Source organism: Lactuca serriola, chromosome 9 (assembly GCF_051521515.1).
Source record: "Lactuca serriola cultivar US96UC23 chromosome 9, Lser_US96UC23_V15, whole genome shotgun sequence".
Classification (NCBI taxonomy): domain Eukaryota; kingdom Viridiplantae; phylum Streptophyta; class Magnoliopsida; order Asterales; family Asteraceae; genus Lactuca; species Lactuca serriola.
Genome location: NC_136416.1, coordinates 120,882,380 through 120,905,400, shown reverse-complemented (window position 1 = coordinate 120,905,400; position 23,021 = coordinate 120,882,380). Strand labels below are relative to the sequence as shown.

Here is a 23,021-nt window from a genome sequence, read left to right as displayed (position 1 = left end):
CGAGGTTCATCACGATGGCGAACATCCATCTCGTTACGAAATCGATGTGTACGCCTCTGACCTCGGCCGACTGCACATTTTGAGTTATCTGCTTGAATACTCCAATCAACCTCTAACCAATAATCAACATGAGGAAGTGGTGAAAACCCGTCATTATATTGTTGCTTGTACGTCACAGTTGTGTAAACCTGATTGATAATGGAAGAAGGGTTATCCCCTCTAAAACGACAAACTGCAAGATCATGTGAACAAGGGAATCTTTCCATCTTCCACTTACCACATGTGCATGTATGTTGATAATAACTGACAGTGTGGGTATTTCCTCCGTTTTCATTTATTCGTAACTTGGTGACAATTCTATAGACACCTTCATTATAGTTGAACTCAGTTAAAGTATGACTTTGTGCAGAAGTGTCACGTTTACGAAAGAGACGCCACATTCATGATGGTAGAGGTGTATTGCAATTCATTGCAGCATCACTATGTTTTCTAAAAAGTTGTACAGTTCTATTGAATGTAAGATCAATACACGCCCTAATAGGTAGTTGTCTTGCTCCTCGTAGCGCATTATTCATACTCTCAGATATATTTGTCGTTAACGACCCCCGTCGACGATTTTCATCATAAAATAGACACCATTGACCTTTATCGATTTGATCTAAATACTGCCAAGCTTCAAGATTGATTGCTTTGATTTGTTTCTTATACTTCACAAACTTTCTTTTTTGTGTGGTGCTTCCAATATCCCAACAAAATGATTTAAGCCTCACGTTCTTGTACTTTTTCATGAGATTGCTTCTCATGTGTCGAAGACAAAATCGATGGCATCCTAATGGTTCATTCCATTCCTCTAGATTTTCCATTGCATGAATTATTGCTTGATGTCGGTCTGAAATAACACACAATTGTCTGTCTTGAGCAACAAAATGTCTGAACTGATACAAAAACCAACTCCAACTGTGTGTAGTTTCCTCATCAACAATGGCATAAGAAACTGGTAATATATTATTGTTGGCATCTTTTGTAATAGCAATAAGCATTTTACCCTTGTACGAACCTCTCAAATGACAAGCGTCAATGGAAATAACAGGTCGATATAGATGAAATGCATTAATTCCAGGTCCAAAAGCCCAAAAAATATACTTAAATGTTGCCACATGTGATGAGCCATTTGGATTATGAAACCATTTCACGACGGTATTAGGATTTGAAGTTTGCAAAGTTGCAATGTACTTTGGTAACTCTGCAAAGTTACTTTCCCAAGTTCCATAAATGTTCTCTATGGCTTTTCTCCTACCATGTCATGCCTTCCAATAAGAGACATCAACATTTAGAATATTTTAATATCTTCTTGTATATGTCTCACTGGATAAGCAATATCTTTTTCAATTGAGTGGATGACATAGAAGGCTATAGTTGCAGAGTTTAGACTTCCGTTGTCATTGCCTCTACAAGATCCAAAACAATTGTGTGCATCCACCCAACGTGTGATCTTCCACATATGATGGTTTTTCTTTTTCATTGCACGAACATACCATGCACAATGCAGTGTATATGGGTCAGTATTAGAACTTCCTTTTTCACCGCCAAGAGTTTTACACTTTGCTATCCAAAAACTACTTTTACTTTCACAAACCTTAAACTCTCTATTTTGCTTGATCGACCAAACTCTTACTGCCTTTTTTACCTGATCCTTATTTTCAAACAACATTCCTAACCTTATTTTGTTTTCAGATTCGTTCCAAAAATCTAAATGAATTTTGTCTTGGATATCTACTATGTCATCGTCGCCTTCGTCTCCAATATCGTTCATAAAGTTCATAATTGGACTTTTACTCACAATCGGTTTCATTCACATTATCGTCAGACTCATCCCCAACATCACTTAATGATTCACTAACACTATCTTCACTAAATTAGGAGTTGGGTTCATCAAACCCAAAGTCATTATCTGTCTCACATCTAGCACCATTAGGTAAAGGAAATTGTACCTCAGAGGGGTTGGTGACAAAATCAATAGGCTGAACTGGCTGTGATACTCCATAATTGTTAAGAAGATCTACAAGACTAGTATTTGCAGGCCACATTTTTTGTAACTGCAAAATAAACAATAAGATAAAATATATAAATTATCATATTTTACATAATGTTTCACGTTAGATATTTGAAATTTCGACAAGAGTATGTACCTTACAATTTAGTTGCAAAGGAGGATTCGTATATGAAGTTACAAACATGAATGAAGAATTAAAGAAGAAAAGTTGGGATTTCAAATTTGTGAGAACTATGGTTTATGAAAATGATGATGGAAACTAAAATGGTGAATTCAATATATACATCAGAAAATGAATTGAACGTGAACAAAGTGATAATTATTTTTTTAACTTTACTTACATATTTTCAGATGAAAATGACAATTCATAGTTTTACTTTTGGATGTGGATAGTGACAATTAAGACATCTACTTTTGCATATGGATAGTGACAACTGAAACATCTACTTTGCAGATAAAGAATGACAATTCAATGGCTTTTGTTTTTTTCTACAAATAATTTGACATAAAAATTATATATATATATATATATATATATATATATATATATTAGATTAAAAAGAAATATTTGATATTTACATAAATTCCGATTATGTAATTTGAATAATAAACTTATATATTATATGTAATAAAGATTAAAATATACACTTAAAAAATTAAAGATATAAAAAGTAAATAATAGATAAGTTATGCGGTTATTATGAGAGTTGAAGGGGCCAAAATGTAAAAGTATATATTAATACGTTTGATTTTTATGTGGGGCCACAAAAAAGAACCCATTTTTGCAAATGAAATAAGAATCAACCCATTTTTGCAAAGGGTTCTTATTTTCAACCCATTTTTGCAAAAAAACTCTACAAACCCATGGGTCATGGAAATGAACAGTCATGACACATTAGGGTTTACATGGTGTAACCCTAGATGTGTCAACACATTATAAAGTTCATGTTTCTCCCAAAATCGACTACACATGCATGCTTGAGGGCTAGAGCCGATTTTTTAGAGTTTTATACTTTCTCTCCAAGTTTACTCCATAGCATTTCGTGTTGTGTGAAGCATTTGATGCATCACACTTGGGGTGCTAGGCTCACAAGGTTTCAAGGGTCAAAATCAACAACAAGGTATGTAGTTCTATCTTTTATTCAATTTAAAATTGTTCCCATGTATGCTAGATAGGATCATAGCCTTGGAAATCAACTTTGCATGATAATTAGACAAACATAGAACCAAGGTTATTAGGGTTGCATGTACACTTAGGAAGTGTTAGAATGCTCAAAACCCATCACAGTCAAGCAAACAGTGGGTGTGAGTGTACACCCATTAAGCGCATTTTTATAGGCTACCTTATACCCACAATATAGACCGGCTTTATGAATGAGGCCTAGTAACGGTAAGACTAGCATTTAAATTATACATATACATATATATATATATATATATATATATATATATATATATATATATAAAGTTTGAAATTTAAATTATTCCAAATTAAACTTTTAATCACAAAATTTAAATTTCAAAACTTGAGGGCAAGTTTTGAACTTTTCAAAACATAAGGGATCAAACAACAAATAATTTAAATTAAACATTTAATTTCATAATTATCTATATTTGACCTAGTCAATATTTCTAGCAAGATAATTCAACAATTAATTCAAATAATCAAGTATTATCAAATAAGGAAATTATTATTTAAACAATTGGTAATTATCTTTTGTTTTGATGAGGATATTGATAAAAAGGTAATAAAATTCGGATTTTATTAGACTAAAACAATTTAGGTAATTATCCTTATGCAAAACAACAAGAAATCCCGAAAATCTTTCTGTCTGACATCAAAACTCGTCGAGTCCACTTTGGAACTCGTCGAGTTCCTCATGGAACTCGTCGAGTTCATCAAACAGTAAGCACAAAAATTCGAATTTCAGCAAGCAAACAGTTAAAGCATCACATACAATTGAAACCAATCATGGCTCTGATACCACTGATGGGTTTTAAGCATAAGAACAATCATATGTGCTCATACAAACCCTAATGCTTGGATCTAGGTTTCTCTATTGTACATACTTTGAATCCAAGACTTAAAAACCTAGATCTATCATATATAATTCAAAATTATCATAAAGAAAAAAGATCTAACTGATTTACCTCTTTCAAGTAGCTTGAATCCTTGTAATCTTCTTGATCTTGAGCTTAGAGTCACAATTGTAACTCCGCTAATGGTTCACAAACCCCACAAGCAAGAAGGCAATATGAGAGAGGGTGAGAGATGCTAGAAATTGGCCCTAGGGCTCTCTTAGAAGCAGGTGTAGCCGATTTCCATAGCCTGGGGTCTTATTTATACTTGCAGGCTGATAGGGTTTCAGTCTAAACCCTAATGGACAGCTTAATCACCAAGCAGCGCATAGAACCTTCTAGATTAGGGCCTTTGGATGAAAATATGATGGATCCCCATCATGATTTCGTTCCCCCTTAATCCATTAGGTTCCCCAACTCAAAACTCAACTATCATGCATTTGACAGTTTATACCCCTTTATTTAATAAATCTCTTTTAGTCACCAAATTAATTCCTAATTAATTTATGACCAATATTAATTAAATAAATATGATTTCTCCTTTAATATATTATTATTATAATATATTAATAAAGCACAATATTCTCTCTCTCCTTAAATTACCTTGTCAAGTTGCTTTGGAGAAGGCAACCCAAAAGGACCATGCACAATCAGGTCAAGTACATACCAAATATAGTTACGGGCTTAGACACTAATCCAACAGGTTGGAACAAGGCTCAACCCTTCGTTAGATAAACCTACTGTTGATCTTACTTTGTTACTTTACCTTACGGTAAGTCAACCTGATATATGTTTTCTATTTGTAATTGTGCCAGGTATCAATCGAATCCCAAAGAACCACATTTAATAGTAGTGAAGAATATTTTAGATGTCTTAAAGGAACAATTTCATTAGGATTATGGTATCCTTCAAAAACTGGCTTTTTATACAAGCATTTTCTGATGCTGATTTGGGTGGTTGTAGTCTTGATCGAAAAAATACAAGTGGCAGATGTCAAGTCTTAGATGGGAAGCTTGTAAGCTGGAAATCGAAGAAATAAACATGTGTTTTGATTTCCACAGCTGAGGCAGAATATGTTGCTGCTGCAACTTGCACTTCAAAATTCATTTGGGTTCAAAGCCAATTACATGATTATGCTATAAGCATGAAAAACATTCCATTGATTGTGATTCACAAAGTGCTATATGCATTTGTTACAATCCGGTGCAACATTTGAAAACAAAGCATATTGCACTTCGTTATTATTTTATCAAGAATCATGTGGAAGATGGAAATATCGAAGTTCACTTTGGAAAAACAACCGATCAGCTTGCTGATATTTTTACAAAGCCATTGGATGAAAAGTCGTTTGTAAGAATTATAAATGGACTGGGATTGATAGAAGCTAATTCTGTCCCTGGATGTATTTCAACAGAATGACAAAGGAAAATGTTGCAAATGTGTTGATTCAGAGGTGTTGAGTGTTCATTCGAAGGAGACGGTTCATCATTCAGAGGTTACTATTCACATTCAGCGCTTTGACATGCTTTGATTTCGACATCAGGTACACTCCGCTTAACCACAAATTTTCGTTAGTTTGGTACTAATTTTTTTTCATTACTTTTATGTAGAAAAATCAAAAACAACAAAAATACTTGTGTTTTATCTTTTGTTACTTTTATGTCAAAAAATCCAAAATACCCAAAATATTTTTGTTTTATTTTTTATTTTGAAAAATTCAAAAATATCAAAAAAGATTTTCTTATTTGTGTTATTTTCATTTTATCAAACAAAAATCCAAAAATATTTTCCTTGTATATTTTTACACTTGTTGTGTAGATGTAGTGAAGCTTTTACCCAAAATCAAAGCGGATGAAGAAGTTTTCTTGGTACATGCTTGCAGCTTTGAGGGGAAATATATTTTTGAAAACTATGTACTAGCTAAGATGTCCCTAGAAGCATGCTGCAACATGTTGACCCGATCCTCGATAATGCTATGAGCTTTGAAGCCTTAATGGTTTTCTCATTCTGAGAATTCCTTCCAGAAAAGGCTATCTTCTCATTCATTCATGAGCTACCTTACCCTTCTCAAATTAGTTAAGATTTTACTGCTTGGTTCAATCATAGCAGAGGTACATTCGTTTCTATTATCAAATCTTTTTCATCCCAAAATTCTTACACATTCACACACAAAGACATATGTCCAAGAGATGTTTGGTAAAAACCAATCAGGATCTAGACATATCAAAATTTTGTGTTTATGATCTAACATCATGAGACCGTGATGATAGTGAAACCCTATGTGTCGAACCAAATTAACGAATTAATGGGGAAATTTGTTTCCGAATTAACGAAACTTTTGTTTTAGTACCTGTTTTCGATACTCAAAATCATATTTCTTTCTTTGGAGTAATCTTGATCAAATGTTTGAAACCCACCACATTTGTTACCCAACAGGATTTAAGACATATCTTGGTTTTAAGAATATGATTTCTGTCTGAGTATCTTTCTCAATCATCATTACTTGATAAATTTTTAAAGTTTACTTGTCACTGACAACACTAGTCAAATAGGTAGTTTCGTTTACAACTTGTCATACTTATGTTTAGTTGTGCATTGTAACGAAAATTTTAAGCCACCTTTGAAGCCATGCTAAAAGAAGCCCTTCGATACTTCTTAACAACTATTTGATTGTAATTCATAGGAAACCACACAAGCCGTTAATTTTCTTTCTTGATGATTAGCGAAGCAATCTTTTCCCGGGATTAATCTGCTTTATGTCGAAATTATATTTTCGACATCACAGATCCAAATTTTTCTTACTTTTCTTCTTATCTTTTTCCTTGGCACACAACACTCACGAAATCCTTGAGGTTCTGAGTATTACCAACTTAGGATGATGATTTCGAAAGTCTGGCATATGACTTCATTTTCATTCCCAAAAGCAAAAGAGCCCAACCACCATTCCGAAGGTTTTTGATCCTTATCTACTGGGTACTCACAAAGAGACTTTTGATGTGATGTTTTGATAACTGTGCGCATTTCTAGGGTACTGTACTAATCACTTTATCTGAAATGGCGTCTTTATTTGCTAATGGTGCGATTTTTAAGGGCAACGTGTCCTGTTCATTAATGGTAACCTTTTAAATTCAAATTAGGGATACATATAAAAAGGGCAATTGGGTTTTCATTCCAATTTTACACTTTCCAAACATACTCAAACACGATTACTGCCCTCTTTTCCCTCTGTTCTTTAAGATTTCAAGAAAACCCAAGTAATGGCTGCTCTTCAATCCAACAGTACTGACGACGTATCTTCTCAACCCATTACGAAGATACAAAGTACGAATTATCAAGTTAATGGTGATGTTTCAGTGTATCTAGAAGAACTCAAGATGCTAATTGTTGCTCTGAGACATTTAGTTTTGTCTACTGCAATGTTTAGTTCATTTGAAGTTCCTATGTCTTGGCTCTCAATTGCTGGTTCCACAACCTCATACAGCAAGACAATGGACATAGTTACATTCGATCTAGTGAATGACAAGAAGTTTCATTTGTCCAAGAAGCTTTTTGTGAAGATTCTCGAAATCCCTAAGTCTCCACCTTTCTATAGTTCATTAGTGAACAAGTGCTTCATATGTTCAATGAGATGGGTTGTCAACCCACTCTTACCAAGATAAGCGAGTTTAAGAACTCAGACCTTCCTAGTATCTGGAATTTTCTTTTTGGAATTTTTTTTGATGTCTAACTAATTGAAGTGTTGGCTTGGATAAAGCAAGACTCGAGGTGTATGCTATGTTGGCGGGGATATACTATGATGTATCCATGGATTATGCTACACAGATGTAGACGGAGTTGTTGAAAAGTGTTTAGAATTCTAATGTTGTGGATGGGGTCTCTTGTTCTAGGTATTGGAGTTTGATTCTTCGATATGCATATGAGAAGGAAGGTGTTTAGGTCCCTGCTGATGAACCAAAGGTTGAGTTTTTAAATTATCACTATCCAAAAGCTACTAAAGATGATGTCAATGTGTTTCCTTCAGTTGCTCGAATTCCAGATGGAATGCTCAAAAAGGATGATCCGTCGAATCCAGTGTTAATGGCATATTTACAGACTATTAGTCCTAATGAAGAAACTGGAGTTTTACTACCAAGGTCTGATGAAGGTTCTTCGAAGAAATCACAAAAGCCAAAGAAGGTTGATGAAACTAGTCCTTCAAAACCTATTCAAGAGAAGAAGGTAACTAAGTCACCAAAGAAAAATTATGAAGAGGTAATCAAAGTTTCGAAGAAATCTGAAAAGCCAATTGAGACTGAAACAATTGAGCCTTCACAGGAGATTATCCCTTCGAAAAATGGTGTGTTCAAGCGCCTAAAAAAGATAGCTCATCGGTCATGAAATTCTCCTAAAAGGACATCAAGCTTTTCTCCTTCAATGGTTCTAAAGCCTCATGTCACTCGGAAAGGTCTTATAATTCGTGAAGTCCCTGTACTTGTTTCTTCATCCTCTAAGAAGTGAAGGGCTGAGGATGTTGCTAAGCATATTTCAAAGAAGAGAAAGAAAAGAAAGTTGATTATTCAGGAAAATTCCATGGAAGATGAAGAAGTTCCTGAAACACTAGTGGGTGATGTTTCATCTAAGAAGAAATCTCCTATCAAATCGAATTTTGAGGAGATAGGAATTTCATGTAGCTAAGTGCAAACTTCTACAGTGTACACATCTACTATTCTCGGTGACTCAACAAAATTATCGACTCCGGAGAAGACTTCGGTCATACCACCCGAGGTTTCGTTAACCAAGTCATCTAATGAGGAGGTTCGAACCTCATCAATCCCTGCACACGTATCTGATACGGATGCACATGTCAACATTGGTGAAGGAGTTCCGAGCAAATAAAACCTAGTTTCTACTCAAGGTATTTATACCAGTACTTTTCTACCACAATTTTTCACAACAGTTTCTACATCCACACATTCCCCAACTTTTGATCTAGTCATGAATCAACCTATCACTTCTCTTTTTCCTTCTCAATCCATTGACCCACCCAAAACAATGAATGATGATGATATTGATGATGGAGGGTTTGAAGGATCATTTGCTGATCTAGAATTAAGGAGGTGAGAACGGTTGTGAAGGAACGACATGTTCTTTTCTTTAAGGATGTGAAGAATGTAAAAGAATATGTAAATCGCAAGCTTAAAGAATTGAAGGTTGATGTGGCGAAAGAGCTAAATGAGTTGAATACAAATTACTCTTCTCTACTTTTGAAAGTATATATTGTTGCAGGGGCTGTAACAAAAGTAGTAGAGTGGTATCAATCTCTTCTTCGCAAGTTTGAGGACAAAGCAACTGGTCATATTACTAGTTTTGGGAAGCATGATACTATGCTTTGTGAATTAAAAGAGATGATTTCGAAGTTTGGGTCTTCATCTCTCTTAACTCGTAAGTTTTTAACTAATAAGTTTCGTTTATTCGAAACTACAATTCAAAAGGAATTATCCCCATTATCCCAGCTGATTAATCTCTTACCAAGAAATTCCCCGCCTGTTCTCATAGGGGTGCAAGGGGGAGAAAGGAGGAATGTTGGTAAAGGAGAAGGTGCCTCTGGGAAAACTAACAAAGAAGCAAAGGTTGTTGGTAAAGTTTTTACAACTCATATTCCTACACCAAAACCTATAATCTCGAAAGCTGATCCAGTGATAGCAAATGTAACAACTACAAGGTTGATTGCTAAAGGCATTGTAATTGGGACAACAGGTGAAGGGAGTTCCTCAAAATCTAAGCAAACTAAAACAAATCAAGATAGATGAAAAGGGGTTTTTGTAGAGAAATCAAAGGAAGAAAGAAAAGCTGAGATTGATGTAGAAATAGAGAAACAACGCCAAATTCAAAGTGTAACACCCAGAATCAGAAAAACCAAGAAAGGAAAGGAAACCCTAAGTCAAAAGGGGTCAACTCGTCGAGTCTAGGGAAGAACTCAACGAGTCAGATCGGGATCCGTGTGCAAGATTAAGTGACCGACTCGACGAGTCGGCAAGTGGACTCAACGAGTCAGGTCTGGGTTAGAAAACCCTAATTCTGGAACTTGGTACCCTATTTAAGCATCTTATTCATAGGGGTGCAAGGGGGAGAAAGGAGGAATGTTGTTAAAGGAGAAGGTGCCTCTGGGAAAACTAACAAAGAAGCAAAGGTTGTTGGTAAAGTTTTTACAACTCATATTCCTACACCAAAACCTATAATCTCGAAAGCTGATCCAGTGATAGCAAATGTAACAACTACAAGGTTGATTGCTAAAGGCATTGTAATTGGGACAACAGGTTAAGGGAGTTCCTCAAAATCTAAGCAAACTACAACAAATCAAGATAGATGAAAAGGGGTTTTTGTAGAGAAATCAAAGGAAGAAAGAAAAGCTGAGATTGATGTAGAAATAGAGAAACAACGCCAAATTCAAAGTGTAACACCCAGGATCAGAAAAACCAAGAAAGTAGGAAACCCTAAGTCAAAAGGGGTCAACTCGTCGAGTCTAGGGAAGAACTCGACGAGTCAGATCGGCATCCGTGTGCAAGATTAAGTGACCGACTCAACGAGTCGGCAGGTGGACTCGGTGAGTCAGGTCTGGGTTAGGAAACCCTAATTCTGGGACTTGGTACCCTATTTAAGCATCTTATTCAATTCCCCAGGGCTCATTTGCGGCCCCTATTGGCCATAACTCGAAACCCTAGCCACCCAACTCCATTGTTGAGCTACTTCTTTGCATTGAGAGTGAAATGAAACTTGGAGAAGGAAGAAGGGCCTTGGGGGTGAAAGAAGAAGTTGTAGATCTAGAGTTGGGGTAGCATTTCAGACCACTTAGAGGTGAAAAGCTTATACCTTGACTGATAATCATTTAGATCCCCTTTCTAGCATAAATTTTGTCACATTTGGATCATTTCCAAGTTCAATCCAAACATTGAGCCATTGAGGACGAAAGGGACTTAAGATCTAAGAATTTATGAGCATTAGAAGCTCTGAGGGTGCAGCTTTACCCAACCATGGCTTTGTTTCATGACCTAGGCCTTCTTTGAAGCTTGGATTAAGTGTTCTAGCCTCATAACACCTTGCATGCACGTAAAGTTAGCAACTATATGTCTAATGCTAGCATTAGAATTCCAGATCTATGGGTTGAAGGTGCTGGAATGGACTATAATCGACAGAGTAGAGATGTCACAAGGTGGACTCGGCGAGTCAGTTCATGGACTCGGCAAGTCGGGTCACAAACCTAAACCCTTCTGTTTATGATTCGGATCAGTGAGTGGAGTTAGTAAAGGATTCAACCAGACTAGGTCCGTGTTGTTCATGAAGATCATAATACTCGACAAGTTCGAAGAGGAACTCGACGAGTCCAAGGCTATCTTCTTAGTTATGAAAATGAACTCGACGAGTTGTTCATACAACTCGGTGAGTCATGGCGTAGATATTCAGGCGATGATAATGAACTCGAAAAGTTCAAGGATGAACCCGACGAGTCAGTTGAAGATAGTCCCAAAGTGCTAGATGAAGGAGAACTCGTCGAGTTCTCGCTAGACTCGACGAGTGGAGTCAGGGTTGTTTTGGGATTTGAGGAGCATGGACTCGGTGAGTTAGCAGAACAACTCGACGAGTCAAGTCAACTAGAAGGTTCACTTTGACCTTGAGAAGGACTTTGACCAGAGTTGACTTAGTTGACTTCTTGAGGACAGTTAGGCTAAGTGTTGCTATTATTTGGTATTGATAGCTCAGGGAGCTAGAGGAGCAGCGGTTCAGAGATTTGTTGGATAGCAGCCAGAGGGTTATCAACAGTTTCAGCAGTACAAGGTGAGTTTCCTTCCAGTATGAACAAGTCTACGGCCACAATGTTGGCCCGTTTAAATAACAGTAGTTCAGTATGCTTGATGTCTTTGTGATTCAGGCATGTTTATGTGTTATGTGTTTCGGGCTGCGATTCGATGCAGTATGCAGTATATGTATTATTGTTATATGTTATGATTATGTTATGCTATGGTCAGTCAGTTCTGGACTCCTGTCCAATGCAGAGGGCGAGGCCCTAGTTAGTTTTGGACTTTAGTCCGTTGTAGTGGGCAAGGCCCTAGTTAGTTTCAGACTTCGGTCCGATGCAGTGGGCAAGGCCCTAGTTAGTTTCGGACTTCGGTTCGATGTAGTGGGCAAGGCCCTAGTCAGTTCCGGACTTCGATCCGATGCAGTGGGCAAGGCCCAATATGTTCTTTATTTGTTATTGCATGGTATATGGTAGTTTGGGGGAGCTCACTAAGCTTCGTGCTTACAGTTTCATTTTTGGTTTCAGGTACTCCAGCTAGCAAGGGTAAGAGCTCAGGATGATGGCATGGCACACACCATAGTTTTATCCTGGGAGTTAGACTTTGATATTTTTGAAATGATCTTGACATCAGTTTTGATATGAGACATATTTTATGACATTTTGAGACACACGACTTATGGTTTTCTTATATCATATTTGGATATTATGGTTTTAGTAATGTTTTCAAATGAAATTTTTGGCTTGTATTTTTGGGATGTTTCTAGTTGGTATTTGGGCCTTCGTTTGAGGGATTCAGACATACTTTCGGGTGTGTCTGGAATCAAACTGAGGAATTGGTATAGGAATTTTCAAAAGAAAATCAATTTTCATAAAAATGAATTTTTGAGAAAAGAAAAAGATTTTTAGAAAAAGTGAAAGGAATTTTAGAAAGAAAAGATCTTTGAAAAGAGATAAGGGTGTGGTGCATGCAATCAACCGAGCTCAAGTAAGTACTCCCAAATTACCCATACAAGTTTGTGCTATGTTATGATTATCAGCTTTATTAGAACAACATGCTAAATAAGGACTAAGGATCTAGGAAGGATGCCTTATGTGCTTGTTATATGTGATTCAGCTTTATGAGAACTGCATGCTAGTACAAATTAGTCAGGATGATAGTTTGAGTAGTATATGCTTGATTATGTATACTCAATGCCCGAATGTTGCTTGCTTTTTTGCTTCTAGTAGTTCTAGTTGTCTTTCACTAACTAGTAAATGAATATGTTAAGTTACATATTGCAAGGACTAAATAATTTCAGAAGGTTAGGTCTAGCTCTATTTCCCAACTCTTGTTTGAGTCCAACCGTTGTAGGGTAGGATCTCTCTTTCGAAGAATTATCTAGTCTGAGTAATATGTAATAGTATTCGCGAGCTAGTTAGGGGAAGAAAGCGGGGACTTCTTATGCAACTGATGGCGAAGAGTGAGTTGGTGATTACGCTAGGGCAAGCCTAGGATGAGAGTAGCAGAGAGCAGTAGCAGTAGAAGGGACATGGTGGAGTCAAAGCAGTTCTTGAATATGGATAGATGTGGAAGCTAGTATGGGCCTGTGCTACTGAAAGCAGAGGATCCGTACTCGATTCAAGAAAGGCCGAGATGAAACCGGGAAACTTGTAGTGTGTGTATGTGTGATCCTATAGCAGTGATGTGTATTTTGATAGTTATTGTGCCATGTTTTCAGCATGGTGACATTGCGCGAGAGACCAGTGGGCGGATCAGGTGCCGGAGAGGGATCGGGCTCGGGTTCAGGGACCGAGCAGCTCAAGGAGCGGATGAGAGAGTTTATATCAGCTGAGATCACACACAATATCTTGGACCAGAGTCCTGTGATCTTTGGCACGGTCAACGAGGGTATACTAGAGATTTTGGACGAGAGGCTGGGAGCCTTTCGCGCAGAGATAATGGCTTTGATGGGAGCGCGTACCTTGATATTACAGGAGTTCAGAGCATGTGGAGCTTTAGATTATCATGGGGCTAGGGACCCCATTGCTAGCAGCAGATGGTTGGCCGAAGTTGCCAACGATTTTCGTATGAGCTGGTGTCCCGAGGGGGACAAGGTCCGACTTGCCTCCTGTCTTCTAAAGGACAGAGCACGAGATTGGTGGGAGGAGGTTGGACATGTCATTGGTGATGATGCCATGTTGGACGTGATGACATGGAGTGATTTCTCAGCCAGGTTCGGGGCTGAGTTGGCACCAGTTATTAAGGTGCAGCAGTTGGCACGGGAGTTCCAGGATCTTCAGCAGACAACTGAGACTATAGCAGAGATCACCGCCAAGTTCAGAGAGAGGGCTCTTCTTGTTCCACAGTATATCGTGGATGAGGAGATGAAGAAGGCCCGATATCACGAGATGCTGAGGAGTGACATCAGGGAGTTTGTGAGCAGGTCTAGCTGCAAGACGCTGGAGGACATGATTTCTCGGGCCAGAGAGAGGGAGATTGATCTAGAGCAGATCAGGAAGAGGAAGTCGGATGAGATTCAATTAGCCACAAGTTCGGGAAAAGGCCCAAAGGGTCAGATTCGAGATCGACGGATTATCAGAGCCACAAATGATGCAGGAAGTGTGGCAGGACGCACGAGGGTGCGTGTAGGAGTGAGTGGTAGTGGTGGGGATTCTGGCTGCTTCAAGCGCGGCCGAACTGGTCATTTTTGTGACAACTTTCAATTCAGGTCATTCTCAGACTCATGCATCTTTTTATAAAAACCATACATGCACAATATGCCATGGCCTAGTAGTATAAATTAGGTCAAAATCTTGCATAAACTAGGATCCAACTAAAATCTAAGACTAATATACTTGACTGTTACGATTGTAGAAAGTTGTTTAACTACTGTACGAAATGCCAATACCCGAATTATAATAAAACTTCAAACTTTGTTACAATTGAAATAGGGTATAAAACCCTAACAATAAATTAAAATATTCTAATTTCATTCCAATATGATGGTGAATATCAAACAATGTTCCAAAAACTCTAAAGAGCCCAAAAATCCAAATTTATAAACTTTAAAACCTAAAAACTCTATAAGATTTGCTATGAACTTCCTAATATCAAATTTTAATAACCAAATTATGGGATATAATCAAAGACATAAAAATTTAAATTATCAAACATTAATCATAATTTATTAGTTAAAAACAAAGATTTTTAAATAAATCAAGAATTACATAAAGATGCATTTTTATAAAAATTTGGGTTTTATAAAAATTGAAGGAAAAATTATTTAGTTTGAATTAGGAGAGAGAGGGCCTCTCTTACACACATAAAATCCGCCACCCTCTCTCGCATGCTCTCTTTTCCCTAAAACTTTCAATCATTAATTCCTTTCTTACACATCATCTTCCCCATTCACTCTCTCTCACACTCCACTCTTTACAACACTCAAACTCTCTCTTTCTCTCTCCAAACCCAAGAAATTCTCCAGCCAAGAACACCTCTCAACACTCAAATCTTCATCTTCTAAGGATGTTCTTCAAGGTATTCCCGAAAATCCTTCATCTTCCCTCACTTTTCTTTCTTGTTTTAAAGAGTTTTCTTGCACTTCTCATTCTTCTACACCATTCTTTATGAACATTCATGAACATATCCATGAATGTCGAGTTTGATGATGATGGTGGTAGGGTTTTAACCAAGAACAACATGCATGTTGTTTAATGGTGAAATCCAAGGACCAAAACCTATATCAAACACTAAAATACGGATTTTTACAAGTTTTAAAGGTTCATATACCTTATGCTTCCAAGTATTTCCTTTGAAAACATCACTATGACCAACATATGTCCATGCATGGTCTTCAAACGGTGATGCATGTGATGAACACCAAGGTAAAGAGCTTGATGATCAAAGTACATTGTTAATAGGGCATGTAAATGATTTTATTTATAAAAAAATCTAAAAATTCTTTTCAGGTCGAAATAAAAACTTCCCTAGATTCCCAGTAAGTTGATATGAATATCTGGAAAATCCCAAGAGTTTTTTTTTTTATCATTTCCTTGATTTATTAAAATTGTTACAAGAAAACAAGGGAATAAATCACATAAAATACTTTCTTAGGTCTATAAATCCTAGATAAATTCATGGATGACCCCGAACATAAATGATGACACGTCATTAAGTTTCATTGATTTATGTTGCTGTTTATTATGATTTTTGATTTTCTTTTTGTTTGGTTCCAAGAAATCACAAAACCACTTTAGATAGTGTGAAAATGGTATCAAACAATTTTCACATCTCTTACCAGAGGTGCAACACTCAGAAACGTAATTTCAGAATTTTTCATAGTGCATTTCTATTTTTCCCCGATTTTTGTATTTACAATGGCCTAAAAATAGAAAAAATAGTTCTGATCATCCAAAATTCATGAACATTTACCAGAACACCTTTTAGTACATTAGGAGGCTACATAAAAATTTTGATGATTTTTCTATTGTGTATACTATTTTTCTCCTATTTTCTAAAATTAAATACACTTAAATACACAAAAACGGATTACACAATATGAAAACCACCTTTGGTATTTTTTCCAGATTATTTACACTTTAAATGAAAGTTCAATTTTTTTTTGGTAATTTACTTTAACTGTTTATTATTTATTCTCCAATTAATGATTATTTAAAAGGATAAAAAAAAAAGAAAAATAGAAAGACCAAATGAAAAATATCTTTTATATTTTTAACAGCTTCTATATGTCTAATAACAGTGTTACATAAATTTTGGGTAATTTTGGAAACTGTTTTCTATTTATTTTCAGTTTTTATTAGAATAAATACTCAAAAATCATAAAATTGGGTTAAACAGTTTAGAAATCCATTTTTATATTTTTCCCAGCTTAAGTATGTGTAATTTCAGTAATATAAAGAGTTTGAGAAGTTTTATCCTTCGGATGCTATTTTTCATGAATTTATATTGTTATGAAGGCTTAAAATTTTTGGAAAAATAGTTAACCATATCCAAAATTCAAGGGAAATTTTTTGGAAGACCTCTACTTTATTTAGAATGAAAATACAAGGTTTGAAAATTTTTGGAAACTGTTTGATAATATTTTACATTTTTAGGAGTTTAAAACACCTTTAAATGTGTTGAAATGCCCTCAATTTATATTACTAAATCTGGAAAATTAATATCCAAAATTCTCTTAATCACATGACTTATAGAAAATTTCATCATTTCAGAAAAATTGTAAGCAATTAATATAAAACCAATATTAGAACATAAATTCGGCATTTCTCTATATGTAGAGTTTAGTATATTAGCATTAGATTTCGACATGGAAACTCACTAGTGTGTGTTTGATGACGTTGGATCCCGGTAGTAAGGCGTTGGTGTATTCCGAGGCACCACTTGTACCTACTTGAAACATTGTGAGTATTCACGCACTCCACTATTTTTAGTTTTTATGTTTTGGGGTGGAAAAGCATGTCCCGAAAAACTATTATTTGAATGTTGTATTTAAATTGATTTTGTATCAAACATGATTGCTATTTTATTGCTATATCTCTCTATGTATGTCTATGCAACACGGAACATGAGAACTTATCGTATTAAGGCCCTTCCCTTATCTCTAACCATTAACTCTTTGAGCCAATGGTCATTATGGATAGTGCTATTAGGAATTGACAACTCCTCACTCGCTCGATTGCTGGAGTGCATGATACCATATAATCTATGGAACAGTAAGCATAGATCTTGATAGGATTTCAGTCATAGGTTTGGTTGAGAACTCATTGTTTGCTCATACACATACAAACTTGTTATTTATTATGGCGATAAACTCGTTTATCAATTATAGCAATCAACTTTGTTTCTCATTATAGCAATGAACTTGGCTTCTCATTAAAGCAATGTACTTGTATTTATGAAAAGTCTTATACCAAATCTTGATTTTATAAACTTGCGAACTCACCAACTATTTTCATAGTTGACGCTCGTTTTACATGCTTTTTCAGGAAATAATTAGTAAGTGGATATAAAGATTCATCATCATAGAGCATGCTGCATCGTGTGGAAGTTATTTTATGAAGTTATATTTTGAACAATGTCATTTTGGAAAACTTGTACTTTATTTTGTTTAAGCTATGGGTTGTAAACTTTTAAATATTGCTATGGTGATGTATCTTTATCTTTTGCAATGATACCTTTATCGCTGTCATATCTTGCGTTTCCGCTTTAGCGGGGTGTGACAGAAATGGTATTAGAGCTAAAGTTATAGAGAACATCAGTTTTCTTTTAAGAAAACACAACCTATAACAAAAACTTACAAATATTCTTTTTACATCAAACATATTACTAATATAATTAGGTCAGGAGTTGTATAGTTGGACCTCAATTAAACATAGCCTGATCACCTATGTTTAATTAAGGAAAGATTTATACAAAGCTTGAACTAATTATAATGGGAATATGTTCAACCAAATTTTTGAGAAAACTTTATTTCAAAAATTCAAAAGAAAAAGGAGTAAATTTTGGTGTGTGTAAGCATTGAATATTATAGGCATTCATTGTTATTTATTTCATATCTCATTGAAACTATCTCTCAGTCCACTATGTCGACATCGTCATCCTCTTGCGCTATCCCCTCGGCTAATGAGTCCGGCTATGTCACCGTTATACCTCGACGTGATCCCCCCACCTCGATGGACGAAGACCCCTCGGAAGACACGGAAGAAGCGGGAGATTCGACGGAGATCAGCAGCGACAACGCACCGAGTCGGCAATGCGAGGCATCGCCCGCATCGGTGTTACCACAACCACCACTTTATGGGCTTCGTATTCGGAGGACGGCAAGCAAGAGTGTTCCTATCCCGGGAAGGATAGCAACCAGTACAGCAGGACTTGGCACAACAGGACCCAGTAGGGTAGGACCCAACTTGGCAGGACCAAGAGCACCCCCACCACAACAAGTTATAGGGATACCTGTCAGGCAGCCAGGTATGACCCCGGAGGAGTCCTGAAGAATGTAGCGGATGGCAGCGAACCTACGTCACAGTCTCGCTATGATGGTTGGGCATCAGGAGGTTTTGGATGAAGTGTTGACAGGGATGGACATCCTGTTCCAACATTCAATGGAGGCTACTGATACTGCTAGTTCTGCTACACGAGTGGCAGGTAGTGCGATGGCCGCCTATTATGTGTTTGGAGGGCTGTTACTGATTGTGGTGTTGATGTTTCTTGTTTGGATAGCGATTAGTATTTGGTTCTGATTTCAGTATTTTATTTTATTTTGTCATGAAATGAAAACCCATGTTGAGTGTCTTTTGGGAGAAACATTAAAACTTTATTTTGGGATTGATGTATTGTTTTGGTTTTAAGATTATTTCAAATGGTAAGAGAAGTCAAACCCTAGAATTTATTTAGTCAATGGTTGAATAAAAAGATTTTTCTTTGTCCTTCCTTTCTCAAATCTGTATGCATAGTATTAATGCAACCCATTAATTTGACAACACTTATGGTTTTCAAAATAGTAGTGAACTAAATATTATACATTATTTTATGTATTTATACATATTTCTTCTCTTGTGTCTTAGAATCATGTCAGGAAGTCATAATCGCGGGCGCCCACAGAACGAAACACCCGATGTTGCTCAAGTTGTAGCACAACAACTCACGACAGCAATCCCAAACATTGTTACTCAAGTAACTATGGGTCTTAATGCTAACCAAGGAACTAGAGGAACAAATCAGGGAAGCAATGAAAGAGAATGAAACTACAAGTCCTTTATGGCCTATAAACCTAAGGAATTCCATGGAAAGGAAGGTGCGGTCGGGTTGCTGAAATGGATTGACAGTATAGAGTCGGTCCTTCACATTAGCAAATGTATCGAACGCAACAAAGTGGAGTATGCAACTTGTCTGCTCCAGGATAGGGCATTGACCTGGTGGAATACTCTAGTATAAACCCGAGGCCGTGCATCGGCATATCAGCTAACTTGGGAAGACCTGAAGAAGCTACTGATAGTGCAGTATTGTCCCAAGGATGAAATTCAGAAGCTTGAATCTGAGTTCTGGAACCATTCTATGGTTGGAACACAAATAGAGAAGTACACAGTCCGATTTCATAAACTAGCAAAATTGGTACCTCACATGGTTACTCCTGAGGAGAAACGGATAGATCGTTACATCTAGGGTCTGGCACCAGAGATTCGGGGAATGGTTACTTCAGCAAACCCAACTACCATTCAAAGTGCAGTAAGTCTAGCAAATCAACTAACCAAAGATATGATAAGGACGGGAGCATCGACAAAGGAAAACTCTAGTAGCAAGAGGAAGCCAGCAGATCAGGGAGAGAAGAAGTATGGATGCAAGTCGGGGAGGAAGTAGAAAGTCTCAAGAAACTTTATGGTAAGAGCCCAGGAGCAAGAACCAGTGAAAACTCAGGAACAGAAAGTCATGGAGGTGCAGGAGCGAAAGCAGTACTTAGGACCCATCCGAAGTGCAATAAGTGTAACTTCCATCACAAGGGAGCTTGCCCAGTGTGCCAAAACTGTGACAACCAAAAATTTCCATTCTGAACAAACCATATCAATTCAATAGAAGTTAGAACAGTTATAGTGAAATTCCAGACTTTTGGGTATAAGTTGGAGTATTTCAGGATTTACACTTAAGGAGATATCAGGAGAGTGGATGCACTAGGGTTTTTGCAACACTATTATTCCAAAACTCTATGATATTAGAGTTCATTCCGAGAATAAAATATTTTCTGCCAAAAATCCCTGGACTATATATAGAAATCTGAACCATATTCATTCATTAGTTACATTTCCAACTAGAGAAAAGCCAAATTCTCTCTCACGGATCTTCGGGTTTTCATCCCAAATCATGAGTACTTCCATCTAGTTGTATTATATAGCTTAGATTGTGCTTAATAACATCAAAATCGGATCAAAACCCCAAGATTTGAGAGTTTACCACCCAAGAACACTTGGAGAGTAAACTCTTTTATAAGGGTTGAAAGTGAACCTTGAGACTACCCATAGCTTGTTTAGACATCCAAAACATTAAGAATCAAGGGTTGAAAGTGAGTTCACGGCCAAGGATGTTCTTGGGCCGTGAACTCCATTTTAAGGTGTCAAAATGCCCCAAATGTCTTCCTTAAGCCAAGAGACTAGCATAGCACTTTACCCTAATGTGTTTAGGACTAGCAAACACCATTAGAACACCAAGAGTAAGGTGTTCACAGCCCAAGAAGTTCCAGGGCCGTGAACTCCAAACAATAGTGCCAAATGGTGCTATAAACTCTTCTAAAGCCTTGTACACTAGCCTAGTTTAGTTCCTAGTTGAATTAGGAACTTGAAAACACCAAAAACACCCATCCAAGGGAGATTACGGCCGTAATCTCCAGGGGATTTGGTCCCAGGGCCGTAAACTCCTAAAAGGAGTTATATAATGCCCTAAACTCTTGCATAGACCAATCCATTAAGTAGAAATGTTTCTTAGGGTCTTGTAGAGCATTAAACACAAAATGGACACATAAGTGTGAGCTTACGGCTGTAAACTCATGAGTTTACGACAGTAAAATCCTTTGGTAGTGTCATTAGGGCCGTGAACTTCATGGTGGAGTTTTCCTTGAGACCTACATACAATGGCTTCCCCTACAAATACTTAGATGCAATCCTAGAGGCTAATAACACTTGATAAAGGTGTTTAGCATGTCCTAGGGTGTCTTGTCTTATTTATTAGTTGTTTATAGACTAATTTGTTACATATATGTGATATTATATATTAACTAGGATCATAGAGTGTTTTCAAGACTTCACTTGACACCTAGCAATCCTACCTCTTCAGTTCATCCGTGTCACCCACAATAGGTGAGTTCATACCCCTTAATCAATGTTTTAAATGATTTTAAATGCTTTAAATGGGGGGGGGATACAGGTAGAAAACAACATGTTATTAAATCAATCATATGTATTTATAACTGTGTTTTCATTCAGCAGATTTCACATACTACAAAATGTGATGCATGAAATGGTTTATATCTTAAAAATACCTTGATAGCAAAAGTATTACGTTTGAAATGTTTATTAAAATGACATCAAGTCATTGTTAATTATTGTTCAAAACTCTTAGATATCTTACAAAACCATTTTTACCTTCTTGAACAAAACTATATCTTTATACTTATGTTCTTTTATATGTATCGATGTTATAGTTTTCATCCTTCATTCAGTTTCCGACACTCTTGTGTCGCAAGGGTGTGTAAACCTGTTTGGACAATCAATTACCTTCCAGTTAACTATTATAGGGATATTTAGGAGATACATAACATTATTCCTATTAAAAGGAATTACATCAGATTCAGTTCATTCATGAGTCTACACTATACATTACATGAGTACCTTACATGAATACATTACATGAGTACCTTACATGAATACATTACATGAGTACCCTACATGAATACATTACATGAGTACCTTACATGAATACATTACATGAGTACCTTACATGAATACATTACATGGGTACCTTTACATAGATACATTTTCCTGTATACATTTACACGGATACTTGTACCTCGATTCATTATGTTGATTTATTAGTACCTTCTGTGTAAATTGTCCTGCCTATCCTAGTTCAACGGGATATCTAGATGGGACTAACCATTCCGAAGCCCAGCTGATTAGCACCAGTGGTTGATGTGTTGGATAAGGTGTCTAAGTCCATAACTATATCTTGTCAGTACTTGACCCGACCCGGCATGGTCCATTTGGGTTGCATGGCACCATGCAATTGGATAGACTAAATGAGAGGAATAACACTTGGAGATTATTAATATATTATAAGTTCTAATATATTAATAATATTATTTGATTAGTTTGATCAAAGAATTAATTTAGAATTAATTAAGTGATCAAAAGATAACTAATTAAATATATGGGTTGTTTATGTAAATCACTCATATCTTGTATAGTGGGCTAAGAGGCCCCATGGATTATCAAGTTGGGTTCTACCCATAGGATGCTCCATGGATGCTCCATGGGAGTTACAAACCCATGGGTCATGGAAATGAAGAGTCATGACACATTAGGGTTTACATGGTGTAACCCTAGATGTGTCAACACTATATAAGGATCCCA

General features: G+C 36.5%; 1 protein-coding gene across 1 annotated transcript; it reads right to left on the bottom strand.

The window, feature by feature from the left end:
* Positions 1–440: 440 nt before the first annotated feature.
* Positions 441–1,822, bottom strand: LOC145076066 (uncharacterized). The gene is made up of 2 exons (XM_079022075.1): positions 1,536–1,822; positions 441–1,293 (listed from the first exon to the last, which is right to left on the bottom strand). Exons 1-2 carry the CDS (start codon positions 1,820–1,822, stop codon positions 441–443), a joined length of 1,140 nt encoding a protein of 379 aa, XP_078878201.1.
* Positions 1,823–23,021: the final 21,199 nt, after the last annotated feature.

Bases quoted from the DNA above. Each gene is read 5' to 3' on its own strand.
- LOC145076066 (XM_079022075.1), bottom strand. From the start codon at position 1,822: ATGAACTTTATGAACGATATTGGAGACGAAGGCGACGATGACATAGTA. The intron at 1,294-1,535 runs GTATGTTCGTGC...ATGACATGGTAG, and splicing joins TATACACTGCATTGTGCATG to GAGAAAAGCCATAGAGAACA.